This window comes from Exophiala spinifera (genome assembly GCF_000836115.1).
Source record: "Exophiala spinifera strain CBS 89968 unplaced genomic scaffold supercont1.4, whole genome shotgun sequence".
In the NCBI taxonomy this organism is placed as follows: domain Eukaryota; kingdom Fungi; phylum Ascomycota; class Eurotiomycetes; order Chaetothyriales; family Herpotrichiellaceae; genus Exophiala; species Exophiala spinifera.
In genome coordinates, this window is record NW_015622516.1 from 2,963,070 (window position 1) to 2,977,991 (window position 14,922).

Consider the following 14,922-nt stretch of genomic DNA (forward strand, 5'->3'; position numbering starts at 1 on the left):
CCCCCCCCCCAACCCATTCCTCGCCTACTCCGTACGAGACATACAGTGAGGAAACCTCAGGCACTGGATGTTCTAGGTTGTCTCTGTGTCAACACGCGCCGGCAGGGATGCCTGCTGAAAGGGATTCGTAGCCGGGCACACAAGGGTATCCTGCACGGTACGAGCAGTTGAGCCAATGGTGGGAAGCTCGGGGCGTTTTGGCCGCATGCATGAAAAGCGACAGGGAAAAACGTGGCAGCCACCAACACCGCATCGACCCGTCAATGCGAATTAGAAAGCGTGGATCAGTAGATACTGACAGCATTTTGACAGGCCTGGCCAGTGCCATGATTCAGCGAGTCCACAAGCATCCCGATTTATTCGCTCCACCCTGGCCTTATCGCAGCAACATTATTAGACTTGGAGCACGCAAGTACGAATGATCTCAGCGGGAAATAATGAATATTTGTACGGAGTACAAGAAGTGTGGCTTAAGCTGAAAAGATCTCCGGGACCTGGGTAGAGCCTGGAGCGCAGCCAAGAATAGGGGGGCTACAAGCTCACCGTCTACAGGGCTCATCCCGGCTCGGGCGCTGGCAGATGCAGCGACGTGCATATGCATTGAATATCTTCTCTTGCAATCAGGTGAAAGACGAGTGGCATTCTGACACAGATTGGTCCACACGGTGGTCAATAATGCTTTGACATTGCAGGAATGCGTCCCAGCTCAGACCAAGCCCTGGTTCCTAGAATGGCCAGCAGAGCCCGAGCGTCGGGAATCATATCTGAATGTGCCATCCAGGCACAGATACGATTAGCTTGGGTTCTACTGGCCTCTACTGAGCTGGTGGAACCACCAGCGCCAGCACCGTTCATGCAAGTTCAACCATGGCCTCGAAGGCCTGCGGGCCAAGCATCCAACTGCAGGGCACGCAGCAATCAGAAACCAGCAGCCTCCAACTAGTTGGATTGGACGGCCGAACGACCACTGCAGCTTCAAGGTGGTGGTGGAGGCCGCGAGAAAGGGGTAAACAACCGGGGCGATGAAACGTGGCTCACTAGGCTGTGCAGATGGCCTTAAACTGGGTTTTGCTCGACGCCCGATGGGGAATCAATTATGAGGCAGCTGACCAGCAGGCCAATTTGCGAAAGTCTTGCTGATTATGGCCCAGATGTTTGGGAACCTTGCAAAACAGCTGGAGTTCAGTTGTCTGGGCTCTACAACCTCGCCATCGTCGACATTCGTACTGAAGAAGAGGAGTCTCGGCCCCCTTTCGAGGCTAGTGTTTCCGTGAGAAAAAGGACTCTTGTCATGTTCAGGTACAAAAAGCCATCATCTGTGGGAATGCCCGGCGCAAGAGACAAGACTCAATGCTGGCGGACGGAATGGTAGCAAGCATCTTCGGTGGTCCCGGGTCTTCCTTCTGCCTCTACCCGTCATGCTGTGGTTTTAGATCAAACTCTCAGGCCGGCGATGCCATGTGCTCGGGCAAGGCGATAAGCCCCCAGGCACCCTTCGAGAAGAATCCCGGGCGATGCCTCTTTGAGGTAGCTCGGCTCTAAGCGTGAATGGAGGGCGAGACAGGGACGACAAGTTTCAGAATTGGCTTCTTTAACAAGTTACAAGTACCGAGGGTTTCCGTTGACCATGTACAGTACAGTACATACTCGTATCCGCACGGAGTGCGTGGTCCGGAGACGTAGGGCCCCGGCATACGGTGCTTTTGTTGTATGAGCGCTGACGAACGAAGACCATGGTTGCTGGTGTAGACACATAGGTACATACGGCTGAATATGTAGAATCTGAGGGAATGGACCACCTCCAAAGGGAGCTTTCCAGTCTCCCACGACAGGACGAGTGTGACTATGTACAGCACTGTATTTATGTCTTCAGTGCCGGTGCAGTGGAACAGTCCGAGCAGGCCCGGCAACGACCATGTCAAAGTGACGAAGTCGCCTTCGCTCATCGAGTCGACCCATCGCATCCCATCCATCATCCCTGCTACTTCCGCTCCCATCCCACTCCCGCTAAGTTCTAACACAGCAAGTGGGCTTCGCCTTGCCAGGTCCCTCAGTCTAGAGGCCCCTGCACCACGCCAAAGAGTCTCCTCGGCTGCCGACTTTGCAGGTCTCTACCCTTAACTTAATCTGACCCTTGACCGCATCCCTTTCCTTTGGAAACTCTCACCTCGTCTCTTACCCCAGGCCTGGTGATTGACTGGCGGTGACCTTTCGGTAGGACTTTTGTTCCTGTCTATCCTCCCTCTGTACAGGTGTCGAACATTCCTCTCGCCATAACGCGGACGAGTGCGACGTATTCATTGCTTCGACGACCTATTCCGTTGGACTCTGTGATCGACCGGTTCGAATTGCCAGATATAAGTCGACGCTTCGGCTCTGTCTTCACCCACTGTCGCCTCCCACCCTCGACAGCGCTTTGCCACCACTCGGTTCCGATCGCTTGTCATATTATAATAACAAGAGCAGAGATCTCTGGACTCCGACTTTGACATCAGGAGTCAGGAGTAGTCCTTACGCCGGGTTCTCCATCCTACGATTCATCGATCTCCCACGTGTCACCCACGTGTCATGCGTCTCCCATAAGATTTGCATTGGTACGAGTAGGAGTTAAGGCTTCTAATTGGGAGTTCCAACATCCCCCTTCACTGCTTTACCTGGACTCTTGCTTGTTCCACAATCCATCCTATCGCCAAAAAAATTTTGACAAATTCCTTCGTCCCCCTTCTTCACCTTGCAGGCAGGCCCAGAGAAATCGCTGCATCTCCCGCGGCAAGCCCCCATGTCCCATCAGTCACCGATCGTGAAGCAGCAGTGGAGCCCCTGAAGCCATTCACGATCGCCTCTTCACGCTCATGGGCAACTCTCAGGCTAAACCAGTCATCCTGACTGATGAAGGTATGCTTCAACCTCAAGGATTTATCTCGGGAAGCTGATCATCTTCATAGTAAATCTGAACCACTTCCGTTTGCTGAGGGTTGTTGGGAAGGGCGCTTTCGGAAAAGTTCGAATCGTCGAGCGCAAAGATTCCGGCTTGACCTTTGCGCTCAAATATATTCGCAAGGATGAAGGTGCATTTCACCCCATCCCCTATCTTCAGAGCCGGTCGAGGCTGACAAGTGCTAGTCGTGCGATCCGAGAGTGTTCGGAATATCATCCGGGAAAGACGGATGCTCGAACATCTGAACCATCCATTTTTGTGCAATCTCCGATATGGCTTCCAGGACGTCGAATATTTGTATCTCGTGGTCGACCTGATGAACGGGGGTGATCTTCGCTTCCACATCCAGCGGAAAGCTTTCACCGAGGACGCCATCCGCTTCTGGATGGCCGAATTAGCTTGCGCCCTTCGATATATCCACAGTCAAGGAATTGTCCATCGAGATCTGAAACCCGACAATGTGCTACTAGATTCCGAGGGTCATGTGCATTTGGCAGATTTCAACGTTGCTTCTGACTTCAAGCCCGGCAAGCCATTGACCAGCAAGTCAGGCACGCTCGCATATCTAGCCCCAGAAGTGTTCAGAGGTTCAGGGTACTACAGCGAGGTGGATTGGTGGTCATTGGGGGTAACAATGTATGAATGCGTATATGGAAAACGACCATTTGAAGGCAAAACCTATGAAGACCTGGCCGAGTCCATCTCCGCAGGAAACCCACATTATTTTGTCACCAAACCACCAGTGTCGATGCCGTGTCTGTCAGCGATGACCTCTTTGATTGAAAAGGACCGGCGGAAACGCATCGGAGCTACCGGATTTGACACATTCACCTCGCATCCTTTTTTCCAACCCATAAACTTCGACGCACTTGAGCGAAAACAGATACCCCCGATATTTGTGCCTTCCAGCGAGAAGACAAATTTCGATGCGACATACGACCTGGAGGAGCTCTTGCTTGAGGAAGCTCCTCTAGAGGCGCGGGCACGGAAGCAGAAGCCAAGAGCCGAGTTGCGCAACGACGCCACGAGTCGAGAAATTCGAGAGGACGAGCTACATCGGATGATAGAGACCATGTTTGAGCCGTTTGATTATACACTGGCGAGTTACGAAGTGTATGCACCAGCTCCACAACCGAATGATGACTGTTCACTAACGCTACCTAGGCCTGCAGCAGCAGCCGTGGCTGGGACTGTGCCCGAGGAGCATGTCCACCTCGATACTACACAAACCGAGTCCAACAGTGTACCGACCTCTCCAGATGGATCGCCGCCGTTGTCGCCAAGTGCCGCCGTCACACCTCAAAGCGAAGAAATCTTCAATCCCCTGGAGGACACGAAGCAAGCACCGCCGCACACGCAACAGCAGATTGGCCGGCCAGCGTCTTCGTCGAAGTCCTTCAGTCGGCCCTTACCGCCACAGAGACCGATGGCAGGAACACGACAGCTGAGCAAAGGCGGAGGAGTGCAAATGGTACTGGACGAGACAGGTAGCTGGTCCCAGTTGGCTGACCAGACACCGCCCGGTTATCCAGACGGGGGTGGTGGTGACGCGAGCGGCAAATACGATAAAGGAAGTGGCAGCATGCTTGGATTCTTGAGCAGAAAGAAAGGCAGAGATCGAAGTCCAAAGCCCAAGGAGGCTGGAGTTCTAGGTAAGATCGGAGCGAGACACATCATCAACTAACCCATGGAGCGTTCCATGTGCGAATGATGCTTTCTTGTGAGCTGCCGTTGATTCGAAAGATTGCTGGCATATGGAAACCAAGGCTGGTAGGAGCCGGCGTCTGAACGACTGGCGATCCCTCGACAGACCGGAGTTGTTTTCATCGATACCCAATATGTTATGTACAGTTGCATTGCTTGCGGGCGATCTGATTAGATGGTCGATTGATTACGGAGCAGAATATGATTGAGTCCTGGTGGCAGGACCAGAGCAGACACCACCAGAAACGCCCAGTGAGTAGGCAGCTAAGTGTTGTTATTGTACAAGTACTCGTAGTAGGAAGCTGTGTTTAGACGATACCTACCTGAGCAAAGGGAGACATGTAATATTATTACGGCAACAGCAAGATATGGGCGCATGGTGCTTGTACTGTACTTATCAAGAGTTCCATAGTGATAATCAGCAACAACAACAATAACAAACAACAAAAACGGAGTATGGAATGAGCTCGCTCGTCCTCTGTGCAGCTAATTTCTGGTACAAGGTGGGGGGAGTGAATCTGGTTGTTGGGAGAGATTCTGTTTGGATTGCGGTTGCTCGGGCGGCGGCAAGGCTCGCGGTGGCTCCCCAGGGCCGTCTAGGGCCGTCTAGGGCCGTTTTCAGGCCGCCTCTGGCCTGCTATTGCTGCCCCCGGGCTTCACTAGGGCCAGAAACGAAAGCTTGGACAGGCCAGCTCCGGGCTAAGCCAAAAGTGCCGGGAGGAGCCAATAACATCCAAACGTCAACACGCCTGCTTTCTCTGCCATTCCTGCCTCCAACCTCAGCTCACGTCTTTTGCGATCCTCTTTCTTTTTGCCATACGCCGGCGAACTCTCTTCTTCCGTGTGAGCTTGTGTTGTGTCTTCAGCACATCTTCATCCTTAAGCCTGTCCTGTCTGCCAGCATGTGCAGCTGTTAGAAGACCATCCGTTTGGTCTAAGATTGTCAGAGCCGCAGCACGCGTCGCGTTGTTCGGTCTGCGTACCCCTCCCTGCCATCCTCAACCCAGCACTTCCACAACCAGCCCTCGAGCTCGAAATATCCTTATGAATGGCAGCTGCTGTATTCATACCACCCTCGCCCCATGATCCCCTTGCTGAAATGGCCAACGTTTCCCGTCGAGTCCCTCTGGCAAGCCTTTCGAACGCCACGAATTCTCCCCATCGGCCTCTCACCCACAGCGGCTCCAAGCGGCCGAGGAGTCTGGCCAATGTAGCTCAGCAAGAGAACGAGCCGCCACAGAAGCGTCTGGCCGTGGAGAAGAATGCAAGGGACGCCGGCAAGAACCCGGCCACGCCTCAGAGGCAGTCGGGCCCCAGCATGCCCGAAGGTCGCGTTTTTGACCGAGGGAATGGTGAATCTGGATCTACAGCTTTCCAGAGAAGGCTCGTTGCTGCCCGGGAGAAATCTGCTGGGCTTCGGATTACGAAGAACGTTGAGTCAACGACCAAGGAAGACAGCATCCGCGCCTGGCAGAAACATTATCGGAAACTCTTCCCAAGCTATAGCTTCTACTTTGATGGTGTCTCGGAGGAAGCGCGTGCACGTTTCCTCCGACAGATCACGGGCCTTGGAGCGGTAAGTCTTTTCATGTTGTTGTGTGGTGCTCTACTAACGATTCGGGCTATAGAAAGAAGAAAAGTTTTTCTCCAAAGCGGTCACGCACATCGTCACGACGCGGCACATTCCTGCAGACAACGCATCTCACCATGACAACGCCCAGCCATCTCCGGTGGAAGACCAACCCCAGACCATTAATCCGTCCCTTCTGGAAAAGAATCCTCGTGGGCACGTGTCGGCCACTACAACAAGACGCGATGGGATCAACCACATGGACATCTTGGTCCGAGGAAAAGAGATGGGAATGAAAATATGGGCGGCGGAAAAGTTACAACGTGTACTCGGTTCGATACTGGGGGACGCAGGAAGTCATAGCCATCTTTCTCGGAGCACGACACATGGCAGTCGAAACCAGCACGAAGACCTGGGTCAGGTTTTGAAGCACGAGAAGCTGGCTGCTTATTCCGAGCGTGAACAACCCACGCTGTCTCTGGTGCCGTTCAAGGGGCCTTTCATCTATGTTCACGACATGGACGAAAAATATCGACCGACGATGGTGAGGGAGTACGCCAGGGTCACTCGCCGATCAGATGGGGATTGGCCACAATTCCGCTCGGCTAGTGTTGGCAAATGTCCTTTCGTAGAGGATCCAACCATGAAGAGAGAATTGGAGCAGGAGCAGCGGACAAGAGCCAGAATGGTGGCCATGCAACAACCCCAACAACCGACGCAGCATGTTCCTCGCACAAGGTCACATGTTGCCGTGGAGAAGGCGAGCGTTGAGCCTCCTACACGTCGTACAAGCCCCCGTAAAGCCCTGCAGACAGTCCATAACCCAGCTGACGTACCTATGGATATGGACTCCGACCGCAAGAAGACTGGTGCATCTGCTCACGAGCGACAGCCTTCGTTCCCACCAATGCCCGATCGGCCTTTTGAGTTCGTTCGGCCTGCTCAGCTACAGATGTCTCGGGAGCCTGCGGCATCAGGCATACAACGGTCCAATCTGACATCGGCAATTCAATCCCAGATGATCTCTTCCACAGCTGCCACCGGAGTCAAGGCCGGGACCAGCAAAGAAGTGCACCAGCAGTTGAAACGACAGGTGTTGGAGCGAACTCATACAGGTAGCCTGTCGGTGGGCTCAATACCGTCGTCGCATCGGATGAATGACCTTGCTGGTGCTCTCAAAAACGTCCGAGCCCCGGCACCTCAACGGGCGGCCAAGAGTCGTGCTCAGGAAAAGCTAGGCGGTATTCAAGAAGAAGACGACGATCATGCAGATGACCTTTCTGCCGAACAGGCTGCTCAGCCTAGCCGGCGGAAGAAGATAGTCAAGAAAGATCCAAAACCAGGATACTGTGAGAACTGCCGAGATAAATATGATGATTTTGAAGAGGTAAGAAGCGGACCATGTCCTCCGCTGGATGTTAGGCTAATCAAATGCAGCACATTATATCACGCAAGCATCGAAAGTTTGCCATGACACAATCAAACTGGAATGAACTTGACGCCCTTCTTGCCAAATTGCAAGCATGACTTTCTCCAGCGACCAAAGCGACCATTTCGAGGAGTTTCTAACGGGTCGGGCGGTGCCCCAGTCCGATGGGAGCGTGCCGACAGCACCAACGACAGCATTTCCGCTCACTTTGAACATGAACATTGAATAGCCTTCTGCATTTTAGCGGCAAGCATGACTTATTCTGAAAGCATCGACAGAGCACAAAAAGAACTGTTAATCCACGAAAAGTAGAAGCAGCAGAATCAGGCGGGTTGGGGATGGCCTTGGACCCGTCGTCGTACTGCATAAAAAAGACTAGCATGATATTTAATCCAAGCAGCCATTGGTCTGTCAAGCGAAGCGCTGGTACACAGCGGATGAGACAAAGGGACAGACGACATATCGAATGAAAGGACTTAGCGATTGTACGCGTGTTGATGATGCATAGGGATATTTGGTTGCGCGGGATTTACTCGTTTTTCGCGTCGCAATGAATGGAGTCTGGGCTCGCGATATTGATATTGATATTTTGATTAACGAGGACAAGAGAGACACTTTTTTCTTCCTCCGTTCAGTCCTCCATAAGGGAGTAAGTCGATAGCGCCTCTGGCCAAGTTTAGTCTTGCTGTTCTGTACAGTGTTGTGCCCTGTGGCCAATATGTGTCGTTGCAGTTTACGTATATGACGGGTGTCCAGGATAGTCTGAGAGACACAAGAGATGTTATTATCTAAGCAGAAATGGAATGTCCGGATTGAGCAAGTTAGTTGCCCGATGCGGAGGAGCATCATCGTTTTTCAAGCGCCAACATGACATGCACAAGCGCCCTGACTAGCGTCGCTTTAATGCATGACCCATTGCTAGTGTTTGTTTTTGGAGATTCACTTACCACCATCGACCTACTTATTACTACTGCACATCTCACCATCACCCTCGAGATGCCTCCTGGGTAATGCGCGATGGGTTTCCCTCAATGACATGCACGGAGAGACAGCTGAGAACGATCGTTTGTTCGACTCCGACCGGGCGCAGTCATGGTTGTTCGATTGTTGCGGGCGATTCATTATGTGATTGTGGTTTTTATTTTTCTTGGGTTTGGAAATCATCTTTACGGTCCCGACAACGACAACCGCTTCCGGCACCCGGTGTCCCTTCGACATTGTGTACCTGTCGCCACTGATACTGAGATGCTCAATTTTGCTCGATGACTTTTCTTGTTTCTGCCAAGTTTCGTCGTGGTACGGAAAGGGAAGAGGAGACACAATGAACAAAGCCCGTGACCGGCGTACTTTCAAAATTCCTCTCGTCGCTATCCTTTTTGTCTCTCTCCTACTCTTCTGCCATGTATAAGGACCTGCGCGTCCGTTCGAGGCAAGAAGGGAGGAAGAAAGAACCAAAGAGGGACAATGAACAGGTCAAAGTTTTCCTTCGAGTCCCCTGCTTGGTTTCCCCTGTTCGTCTGTGTCCGAGTCCGGGTCCGTGAAGTGCAATTCAGTTCAGTTCAGTTCACTTTTCTGGTTTCGGCAATTCTCACCTGTGTCGTTTGTTTTCACTTGGATAGTTCAGCCCCCTCATCTACCTGACCTACCTACCTCAACAAGCTTTCCAAGGACCTACCTACAAAGGGTACTCGTTTGGGTGGGAAGTTCACTTCTCACACCATACCCGTCAAGAGTGTTGTTTCCTGTCATCGACAGAGTGTCGGTCTTCGATATCTACAAAACCAGGTGATATCCTCTTACCGTCTTTCCGTCTATCTATTTGTCCCTCCGCAACAACGATCATCGAATACTGTAAATCGCTCTGTGACCGACCGACCGAGCGAGCGAGCAACCGACCGACCGGCAAACTTTGATAAATTAAATAGCATCGTGATCTTCTAAGGAAAGAAAGAGAAGGAAAAATGGCTCCGAGAAGAAAAGTCCCGGTCGAGGATCGCCCTATCTATGAACGCGCACCCTGGACGAGAGATCCGGACAAAGTGACACGGCGAATACAAAGATGGAGAGCGAAGAAGTGGTTCGACGCCACTGCTGAAATGTTTGCTTTGTCGAAACCCAGGGCTGGAAACGACGATCGCGAAGACGTGTTTTGGGAAGTATGTCGCTCCGAGAGCCTCAGGAGCATCTGAGCCACCCGAGCACTTTCATGAATGGGAATCAAGTTTGTATCTCGAGAAAGTTAGTGCATGTGGCTGACCGTGACATCTGTCTTAGTGCACCGAAATGTTGGGTCGTGGATCATTCGGGATGGTAGGAAAATGGACCAAGTTCGATTCTAGGGGAAACGCTGTTGAGGTATGTGGTCCTTTTGCGAATCCACAAACATGCACGTCACGATGCCCCGTGGGTTGGATTTCCGTTCTGATTTAGGAATTCTGTATCGTCATGCCTTTCTTGTTTGCTAACGCGCGCGCGGGCCTTTGAGTCCGTTTGCAGCATATCGCCATCAAGCAAGCAGAGGTCATTTCAAATTACGACGTCGACAGGAGAGGTAACTTTGACGTTCCTTGGGAAGCACGGATCATGATGGAACTCTACGACCAAGGGTGCGAAAATGTGACGAGACTGAAAGGGTTGAAGCTGTTCCCTAAAGGCGCTCAGTCGCGGAACTGGAGGTACTATGTCGAGTACTACAAGTACGGCACCTTGCATGGTTTGATCGACAATTACCTTGCGTATAACAGGGGGAACCCTAGGTCTCAGTACGTATCGCCGCTCAGCACAACCACCCGTCGTGTGCGAAACCGGGGGAGGAAAAAAGCAATGCTTGTTTACAGATGTTGACTTGAGCACCTGACTTGTTTGCACAGGAAGCGGGTTCCAGAGGAGTTCATTTGGCAAGCGTTCCATGAACTGGCCAGAGCTACTTATCATATGCGCACCGTCAAGTTTGGTGAGAATTTTGCTCCGCCAGGAAACGATCAGTGGATCCTTCATTTGGATTTGAAGCATGAAAACAGTACGTCCTTTCCCCAGGGTCGCGCTTATGGCCTCTCACCCACTCCCCCCCCCCAACCCCAGAGAGGAAGAATGCCGATCCTACCAAATCGATGAGTTTGATCCTGGCTAACCGACGTGGTCGACGTCTGAATTCCAAAAAACAGTTCTTCTTGGTACCGCACCCGCAGACGAAAGGTACATGCCTTACCCAAGTTTGAAGGTCGCGGACTGGGGGATGGCGGTGTGTACGAGCCGGCAAGATCCAAGCAATAGTGTCGGCTGGAGTCGACATGGCACAATCTGTTGGTTTCCGCCTGTGAGTTCCATCCACTTCAGTCATTTCACTCACTCTCCCCAGGTTCTGTCTGGCTTTGCCACCTGATCTTCCCTTGTCCTGCCCTTGCCCTTGCCCTTGCCGTGCACCGTCAAACTTTTTCGGGAGTCATCATGCAAAAGCTACTCGTCCCTGATGAATTTCTTGCGAGCGTGGATTTTAGGAACAACGAGACGACGGACGCTACGGCCGTAACTGGCGACGTCCCACGTTTGGATCACGGTACGAACCTTACGAGATGTCCCATGTGATATGGCAGGTCGGCGCAAACATGTACGGACTGATGTACCTTGACCGGCACAACCGCGACATTGACGAACAGATCGACCGGCACCGACGCATGGAGGAGGAGCTCAGGAAATGGGACTATTCCATCTTCCGGGGCCTGAAGAGTGGCGTGTACAGTCCGAAATTGACGGCCCTCGTCGAGGATTGCCTTCGCGTCGATCCCCAGAGAAGACCCAGGGTGAGGGAACTGGCCCAGCGTACGAGGGAAGGCCTGGCGCCGTATCTGGCGAGGTGGCGGCAGACGGGACAGTGTCCCGGTTTGTTGGTCAATACGGTTTAGATATCTCTTGTAGGATGTAGGAAAAGGTGCTCCATTCGCATCAATGATTCGAGACGGCAGAGAGATGTGTGTGTCTGTGTGTGCCTTGGGGCGAAAGTGGTGAGGTCTCAGGTCTGCAAGGGGGTGTGAGTAACTTGGGTGTTAATTACCAAGCTACAAAGGCGGCAAGGCTGCAAGGCTGACGCCAAGGCAAGCCACATGGATCTTTGGATCTTCACGCTCGGTCAACGTAGAGCGCATATGCGATCGTTTTCTGGGGTGTCTACGTTCGAACTTCCCATTCCTTTGTCCTACAACCTCACTGCCGACATAACCCGGTGTCTACTTCTCTGAGGCATTTTGTTCCCGTCCCAGAAGAAGAACATCTTTCCGACACTATCCTTCTACGGCTTCACTGCTTGTCGAAGGGTGATATGGCCGGCACTCAAGTTGCCATCATCCCTTGAGCTGGATCTCGCCAACCATTCTTGCGAACTTTTTGTTTCAGCACACCAAAATTCTTTTCCTTCGACGCCTGGACGCCTACTGATTCGTTCTCGATCCCGCTTCACCCTTCTATCTCCCCCGCCCTCTCTCTCTCTCTCTCTCTTCTACGATCCCCGGCTCCTCTGTCGTTTCTGTCCAGGTCGCCATCATGGAGGAGGCAAAAACACTCATCAGGACCGCGGTCCGCACGTTCTTCCACCAGCCCCGGCAGATCCTGATCGTCGACGCCCTCATGCTCCATTCCGTGCTCGGCATGGACGACCTCTCGGTTCTCCTGTCGGCGCAACCCAAGGACATCCGCAGCCTGATGACGCCGCTCCGCAACGCCCGACTCGTGCAGACGCACTCCCGGGTCGAGGTGCGCGTGGGGTCCCAGCGCGGCAGCCCGCGGGAGTACTACTACTGCCCGTTCCACCCGGCGATCGACGCGATCAAGTACCGGATCGCCAAGCTGCGCAAGAAGGTGGAGGCGCTGTACCAGCAGGACGAGACGAAGCGCAAGGACTGGCGCTGCCCGCGCTGCAAGGCCGAGTACGACGAGCTCGCGATCCTCGACAAGGTCGGCGCCGACGGGTTCTACTGCGACCGGTGCGGGAGCACGCTCGTGCAGAACGAGCGGGCGGCGGCCGAGGACCGCGGCCACCACGAGAAGATCCGGCGCGTCAACGACCAGCTCAAACGCTTCGACGACATGATCCTCAAGATCGACCGGAAAGACGTGCCCGAGAACGACTTCCAGAGCGCGTGGGAACGCAAGAAGGACGTGCCCCGCGAGCGCGGCGGCAAGGAACAGGGACAGTACGTCGAGATCAAGCGCGGGGACGCGAGGAACCTCAAAAAGGGCCCCGAGATGGTCAAGGTCGAGAACCTCGCCATCAACCTGACCAGCGGCGCGGAGCACGACAGGGAGGAGGCGGAACGGAAAGAGGAGCGCAAGAGGCTGTTGGCGAAACAGAACCAGTTGCCTGCGTGGCACACGAGTAGCGCGATAGGTCCTGCTCCTTCTTCGAACGGTGCGGCCGTCAAGGTCGAATCGGGCACGGGTACACCGGAGTCGGGCACCGCGGACATGGTGCTGCCCAAGAAGGAGGAGGACGACGAGGACGACAAGAAGAATCTGAATATCATCACAGATGGGGCGGCAGCGACGACGACGGCGGCGGCAAATTCCACTCTACAGGACGAAGTCGCGGCGTACATGGCCGAAATGGAACGCGAACGGCTCGAGGCGGAGAAACGGGCCAAGGAGGAAGACGAGGAAGACGACGGTGACGAGGACGACGATGACGATTTGGAGTTTGAGGATGTCGACGTCGTAGGCGGCGTCGGCGGGAGCGGGAGCGGGAGTGGGAGTGGGCTCGGCGGAGGAAGTATCGTCGGCACCCCGGCCGGCACCGGCGTGGACAACCCGAGGCCGGTCAACGGCGTCAAGAGGGAGTTCGACGACGAGAGCGGACCGAGCAGTGACGCCAACACACCCGTCAGTTTCGGCGGCGGTGGTGGTGCTGCCGCCGGTGACGGAGGACGAGGAGATCACAACAAGCGGGTCAAGTTCGAGAATGGAATGGCTTCTGCTGCTGCTGCTGCCGCCGCCGCCGCCGTCAAGGTCGAGGGTGGCGGTGTCGGTGTCGACGGCAATGGCGACGGCAACGCCGATTCGGACGAAGACGAAGACTTCGAAGATGCCATGTAGGCAATTGATTGGTACTTTGGCACCTGCTGAGCCTCAGGAGGTAGTACATGGATTTAAAAGATAAATGGTCGTTGTCGTTGATTGATTGATTGATACCTATGCACCTTGTCGTCCTAAAAAAACAAAACACCCACATATCAAGAAAGAAAAAAAAAAGAAATGCATAGCTTATGGCCGGAATGCCCTTGCGCATACGATGACGACCATTTCCTGAGCAGTTGCATATACAAATATACGCATATATACTGTGCGGTATTACTATACACTACAAGGAGGGGGAAAAAGGATAATTGACTAGAAGCAGTACAAGGACGAGGACAAGGACAAATACACACCCCCAAGGATGTCTCGCTGAATCAATAAAAGGCACCTCCTTCGCCGGAAAAGCAAAACAAGCATCGTACGCGGACTCCTTCGCCGCCTTCTTAGACCTCGAGCGTAATAAGCTTTGCAAGTAAAAGGCTTCCGTGAGAGACATGTAGTTTCCACTCAATTCGCACGTAGAAGATGGCGGTGGTGACGGTGAGGGCGACCGGTGAGAAGAGTAAAAGAAAAATGATTCGAAATCGAGAAACTTGAACAGTAGCGCCGCGCCGCAGGTGAGCTGAAGATAGGGGGATAAAAGGAGCCAGGACGAACAAGTGATTGCGTATAGGACAGTGAGTAGGCCGCTGGAATACTGTGCAGATGGCCTGTGGGAGTCCAGGATACTCCAGATAGAGGCAATCCCAGGGAAACCCAGGTGATCCAGGACAGCTTCGTTCAAGTCTTGGTGAAAGGCAACATGGAAAACAAGAGATCCTCGGGTTTGGCCGTCTGCGTTCTTGATGCCCTTGGTTCGGAATCCGCGACTGTCGAAAGCTCCGTCTGGATCGATGTTCAAGTGGTGCCTTGTAGAAGTCGAAAAATGCGTGACCCTGCTGAGGGGGGATTCCAGGCTAGAGACTTGCACCATCATCTCTCGTGGGAACACCTCCTAGACAAGAGCAGGTAATCAGACCGGGTGCTGGTGATTCTTTGAAATGGTCTTCTGCCCTCTTCAGTTCCGTCGTTCATGTCCTCGCTGGATGAGCTCTTGCACTGAAGCATTCAATAAAAGGTCACTTCTCGTTTCGCTGGGTATTCAGGCATTCAGCCAAGTGGATCCAAAAGCCATGCTTGTGTCCTGTCCGCGCTGATCTGTAGCGTCAACTCGCCCAG

At 53.4% G+C, this 14,922-nt stretch overlaps 4 protein-coding genes across 4 annotated transcripts; all 4 read left to right on the forward strand.

Annotated features, from left to right (window-relative positions):
• Positions 1 to 2,852: 2,852 nt before the first annotated feature.
• On the forward strand, positions 2,853 to 4,622 carry PV08_06281 (uncharacterized protein; the record flags this gene model as incomplete). Its single annotated transcript, XM_016380619.1, has 4 exons — positions 2,853 to 2,895; positions 2,946 to 3,068; positions 3,124 to 4,051; positions 4,103 to 4,622. 4 exons carry the CDS (start codon positions 2,853 to 2,855, stop codon positions 4,620 to 4,622), a joined length of 1,614 nt encoding a protein of 537 aa, XP_016236446.1.
• Positions 4,623 to 5,741: 1,119 nt separating this feature from the next.
• Positions 5,742 to 7,739, forward strand: PV08_06282 (uncharacterized protein; the record flags this gene model as incomplete). The annotated part of the gene is made up of 3 exons (XM_016380620.1): positions 5,742 to 6,218; positions 6,271 to 7,599; positions 7,650 to 7,739. 3 exons carry the CDS (start codon positions 5,742 to 5,744, stop codon positions 7,737 to 7,739), a joined length of 1,896 nt encoding a protein of 631 aa, XP_016236447.1.
• A 1,863-nt stretch (positions 7,740 to 9,602) lies between these two features.
• Positions 9,603 to 11,543, forward strand: PV08_06283 (uncharacterized protein; the record flags this gene model as incomplete). Its single annotated transcript, XM_016380621.1, has 6 exons — positions 9,603 to 9,797; positions 9,916 to 9,996; positions 10,138 to 10,403; positions 10,512 to 10,660; positions 10,806 to 10,957; positions 11,139 to 11,543. 6 exons carry the CDS (start codon positions 9,603 to 9,605, stop codon positions 11,541 to 11,543), a joined length of 1,248 nt encoding a protein of 415 aa, XP_016236448.1.
• A 634-nt stretch (positions 11,544 to 12,177) lies between these two features.
• PV08_06284 (uncharacterized protein) lies at positions 12,178 to 13,722 on the forward strand (the record flags this gene model as incomplete). Its single annotated transcript, XM_016380622.1, has 1 exon — positions 12,178 to 13,722. One exon carries the CDS (start codon positions 12,178 to 12,180, stop codon positions 13,720 to 13,722), a length of 1,545 nt encoding a protein of 514 aa, XP_016236449.1.
• Positions 13,723 to 14,922: the final 1,200 nt, after the last annotated feature.